Source organism: Impatiens glandulifera, chromosome 4 (genome assembly GCF_907164915.1).
Source record: "Impatiens glandulifera chromosome 4, dImpGla2.1, whole genome shotgun sequence".
In the NCBI taxonomy this organism is placed as follows: domain Eukaryota; kingdom Viridiplantae; phylum Streptophyta; class Magnoliopsida; order Ericales; family Balsaminaceae; genus Impatiens; species Impatiens glandulifera.
In genome coordinates, this window is record NC_061865.1 from 10,995,112 (window position 1) to 10,999,736 (window position 4,625).

The 4,625-nt window shown below is 35.8% G+C and overlaps 1 protein-coding gene across 1 annotated transcript; it reads left to right on the top strand.

Moving 5' to 3' along the window:
* The first annotated feature begins 254 nt into the window (after window positions 1-254).
* On the top strand, window positions 255-3,516 carry LOC124933878 (probable metal-nicotianamine transporter YSL6). The gene is made up of 7 exons (XM_047474320.1): window positions 255-745; window positions 862-1,034; window positions 1,206-1,303; window positions 1,367-1,504; window positions 1,597-1,786; window positions 1,881-2,013; window positions 2,437-3,516. Exons 1-7 carry the CDS (start codon window positions 370-372, stop codon window positions 3,369-3,371), a joined length of 2,043 nt encoding a protein of 680 aa, XP_047330276.1. The 5' UTR covers window positions 255-369; the 3' UTR covers window positions 3,372-3,516.
* Window positions 3,517-4,625: the final 1,109 nt, after the last annotated feature.

A 4,625-nucleotide genomic window follows, 5' to 3' on the forward strand; every position in this document is an offset into this window, starting at 1 on the left:
CAAATATTCATTTACTCTCACGTATATATTCAAATTAAACACATCTCTCCAATCCGGACACTTTAAAAAATAAGTATTAATATATATATTAGGATTACATATTTGATTTTAAATAATAATTTTTTTTTAGGGAACAGTAATAAAAATCTTGAATAATACGAAATCAAACAAACAAGCTTTTAGTTTTCAATCGTTATCATCTCTAACTTAAAAAAAAACTCAATTTGGACCGTCTAGTTAATCGAATTGAGATTCAGCAGATGTTCGTAGATATAGGAGGAAGAGGAATCAAAGGGTAAAAACCCTAACCCCAAAACACAAAAGAATTTGTTTTTCCCGTTCATAATTGGATCAAGAAGAAGGAATCAAATGGGAACCGAAACTTCATCGGCTATGGAGATTTCGGAGCCATTGCTCCATGATGAACATCAAGCGAAAACTAAGGGAGTCAAACTATCAGATGCGGATGAAACTATTCCAGAATGGAAAGAACAGATCACGATAAGAGGTTTAGTGGTTAGCGCTATCCTTGGAACTCTCTTCTGTATCATAACCCACAAGCTCAATCTCACGGTAGGAATCATTCCATCCCTTAATGTTGCTGCTGGTTTACTGGGTTTCTTCTTTGTCAAATCATGGACCACCTTCCTCCCCAAACTGGGTTTGTCTGTAAGACCTTTTACCCGGCAGGAAAACACTGTTATTCAGACCTGCGTTGTCGCTTGTTATGGCCTTGCTTTCAGCGGTAAGAAAGAACATTTCTCCATCTGTTTTATCACCCAAACAGATGAACTAGTTTCCTTGAATCAAACTCATCTGATACTGTTTTGACTCTCTCTCTTTTTTTTTTTCTTATGCCAGGGGGGTTTGGTTCATATTTGATTGCTATGGATGAGAAGACTTATAAGTTAATTGGGGAGGGCTATCCTGGAAATCGGGCACAAGACATTATTGAACCTGGTTTGTTGTGGATGATGGGTTTCTTATTCGTCGTTAGTTTCCTTGGTCTTTTTAGTCTTGTCCCACTTCGCAAGGTATAGACTGAATTATCTGATCTTTTTGATGATTATGAACAATGATTGGTCTTAATTAGTTAGAAACAAAGATCTTAGGTGTAATTTTGGGCATGATTCTGCATATAAAATTCTCCAACACTTAAAAGAAGGTTTGTTCTTATTGTTCTTATTTGCTCCCTACCATAATAGGTTATGGTGATGGACTACAAACTCACATACCCCAGTGGAACAGCCACAGCAATGTTAATAAACAGCTTCCATACTAACATGGGAGCAGAACTTGCAGGGTAAGAGGAAACATGTCTAATTAGGTCTGTCTATGAACCATTCTGAGTTCTTTCTTTGTGCAGGAAACAAGTGACATGTCTTGGGAAGTATCTGAGCATAAGTTTTGTTTGGAGTTGCTTTAAATGGTTCTTCAGTGGAGTTGGAGATTCATGTGGGTTTGATAACTTTCCTACGCTTGGACTTGCCCTCTACAAAAATACGTAAATCTTTTGTTCAACTATCGTTTTTTCAATGAATTAAGTTCACAGATCGTTAGAAATTCCTTGACAGTGATTTGTTTTGGTTCGTGTAGATTCTACTTTGATTTCAGTCCGACATATGTTGGTTGTGGACTTATATGTCCTCACATAGTGAATTGTTCAGTTCTGTTGGGTGCTATCATTTCATGGGGTTTTCTCTGGCCCTTCATTTCTCAGCACGCAGGAGATTGGTATCCAGCTGATCTTGGTAACAATGACTTCAAAGGTCTTTATGGATACAAGGTATGAGATTTTTAGAAGATAAAGTTACAGAATCTTATTTAATGATGCATAACTATTACTTATTTTGCCAATTGTCTGAACTGTTAATTCCCAGGTCTTTATTGCTATTTCCCTTATACTTGGTGACGGCCTGTACAATTTGATTAAGATTATTTCATTGACCATTTGGGAAATGTGCAAGAAGAGCTCCAAACAGGACCTTCCAACCACTAAAGAAGAGGATCTAGGTAAGAATTTGTATTTCATCTGTTTGTCTGGGCATTTGTGTCTGGTATTTGATGCCTGCACCTCTTTCCATATTTTTTTTTTGTGACCCGGGTTTATTCCCAAGGGTGGTTAGCTTGACTCTCCGCAGTCATGATCTCCTTTAAGTCTAGAGTGTTCTTAATGGTTGCTTCTAGATCTTGTTTGATGTTGGTTATTTGAGGGTTTTAGTGGGTTTTTTCCAAAAACCTTGTTTGATGAAAATTTTATAAAAATAACGTAATGGGATTTTAGTATTTTGGTCAATGAATTGAGTGATTCGATGGATCAAAAGATATATGATAGGATGGTTGAGGTTTGAGTAAAAAACCCACATCAAACGAGCTCTCTTACTCTCAACCGAGACATTAGAACTTTTGAAGTTGATTCTAAGATACATTTTCCAGGTGAAGAGAATTCGGAGTTGCTATTGCTACAGAAGAAAAGGGACGAGGTATTTCTAAAAGACAAGATACCATCATGGATCGCTGCTTCCGGTTACATCTGCCTTGCTGCAATATCAATGGCTATAATTCCATCAATCTTCCCTCCTCTCAAGTGGTATCTAGTCCTCTGTTCGTATCTCTTTGCTCCAGCTCTTGCATTCTGCAATTCCTATGGAACTGGTCTCACAGACTGGAGTTTAGCATCCACCTATGGAAAAATAGGTCTCTTCACAATCGCAGCAACAGTCGGAACAGAAGGAGGAGTCATAGCAGGTTTAGCCGCTTGTGGTGTCATGATGTCGATCGTTGCAACTGCAGCCGATCTGATGCAAGATTTCAAAACAGGTTATCTGACGCTATCGTCAGCCAAATCCATGTTCGTCAGCCAATTGATCGGAACAGCTATGGGTTGCGTGCTTTCTCCGCTTACATTTTGGATGTTTTGGACCGCATTTGATATTGGATCGCCAGACGGTCCTTATAAGGCTCCTTATGCGGTTATATTTAGAGAAATGGCAATTCTCGGAGTTGAAGGGTTTTCAGAGCTTCCCAAACATTGTTTGGCTATTTGTTGTGGGTTCTTTATAGCGGCTTTAATTGTGAATCTTTTGAAAGATGTGACGCCTTCGAGTGTTTCTGGGTATATACCGATTCCGATGGCAATGGCGGTTCCTTTTTATATTGGAGCTTATTTTGCTATCGATATGTTTGTTGGGACCGTGATATTGTTTGTATGGGAGAAAATTAACAAGAAGGAATCGGAAGATTATGCTGGGGCGGTTGCTTCTGGTTTGATATGTGGAGATGGGATTTGGACGATTCCTTCTGCGCTTCTTTCGTTGTTCAGGATTAATCCGCCTATCTGTATGTACTTTGGGCCTGCGGTGTCTCGATAAATGGCTGGATCTTTTACCAGGTCTTTTTAATGTTGTTGTTTGTTACTTGAAATAGTTGACAAGGACTTGTAAATGTGTTTCCTTGATGTTTTTTTATTGTTATATGGGACTTAATGTATTTGATTTCTGCAATTTATTTTAGGTATATGGTTAGAAATTGTGTTAAAAGGTGAAAACTATCTTAAAATCTCATTAAGTTGGTTGTGTTTCTTTCAAATGTTTATTAATTTGGTTTAACTGGTTACACTAATATTGAATACACTATCTAAATTAGTTGACATTAGGTAACTCAATTAAAAGAATTTGGTGGTAAATTATTCTTAGGTAGTATTAATTATATAAACTAATAAAAGATTATATTACCCTTGATTTATATAAACTATTTTAGTTATTATTATTAAAAATAATATTTAATTATCATATAAATATTTAAAAATAATATATATATTATTTTCCTTCTTCTCGATCACAATGATTATAAATGTGTCTTAATAATAAAATTATTCGATAAGTATGGCATACAAATACAAAGTTCACATGTGCATGTCATTGATTGAATATGCCAAAATAAACACTACTCTAATTCACAATATCCTTAAAAAGTACAACTAATATATAAGTTATTATACTTTGTTTCATGGGTATAAAAGGATTACAGTTTATTGATAGAGATTCCCAGTGAATTCAAATTCAGTACCGACATCTAGTTCATTGATAGAGATTCCCAGTGAATTCAGATTCAGAACCGACATTTATTTCATAAGTGTCATTCGAGAGCTTACGGTTGTATTTTGACCATTGAACCAATAAGTATTCCTTACACTAACAGTACTAAGCCGTTTGCAGACTGGTTAAACACAATAGGAGATCATGCTTCCGGGAAGATTAATTGCTCTTAGACGTCCAACAGATCTTGAGTTTTTTCTAGTAGCTCTCACTCCTTTCTTAACTTTAAGTAAGGCTTTCATTAAGTCAACAAACAACTCTGTTTTACACGGTTTTTAGTATTTATATTTTCTTGTGCTTATAAAACAGTTTCCAAAGAATGATAAAATGAAAAACATTAAAACTTTATAAATATGTAAAATTCAAAAGCCCAACTATTAGCGTAATATTGTCTCCTAAAAGACAAAACCAAATAATTTGGATCAGGGCCGGCCCATTGGCTGTGCAAGATGTGCACTTACACGTGTAAGGCCACAAAAAATGTAGGGCCACCAAAAAGATTATATACATATATATAAAAAAAATTAA

Coding starts and splice junctions, on each gene's coding strand:
- LOC124933878 (XM_047474320.1), top strand. CDS start 370: ATGGGAACCGAAACTTCATCGGCTATGGAGATTTCGGAGCCATTGCTC. Junction 1,035..1,205: donor GTCTTGTCCCACTTCGCAAG/GTATAGACTGAA, acceptor CTACCATAATAG/GTTATGGTGATGGACTACAA. Junction 1,505..1,596: donor CTTGCCCTCTACAAAAATAC/GTAAATCTTTTG, acceptor TGGTTCGTGTAG/ATTCTACTTTGATTTCAGTC.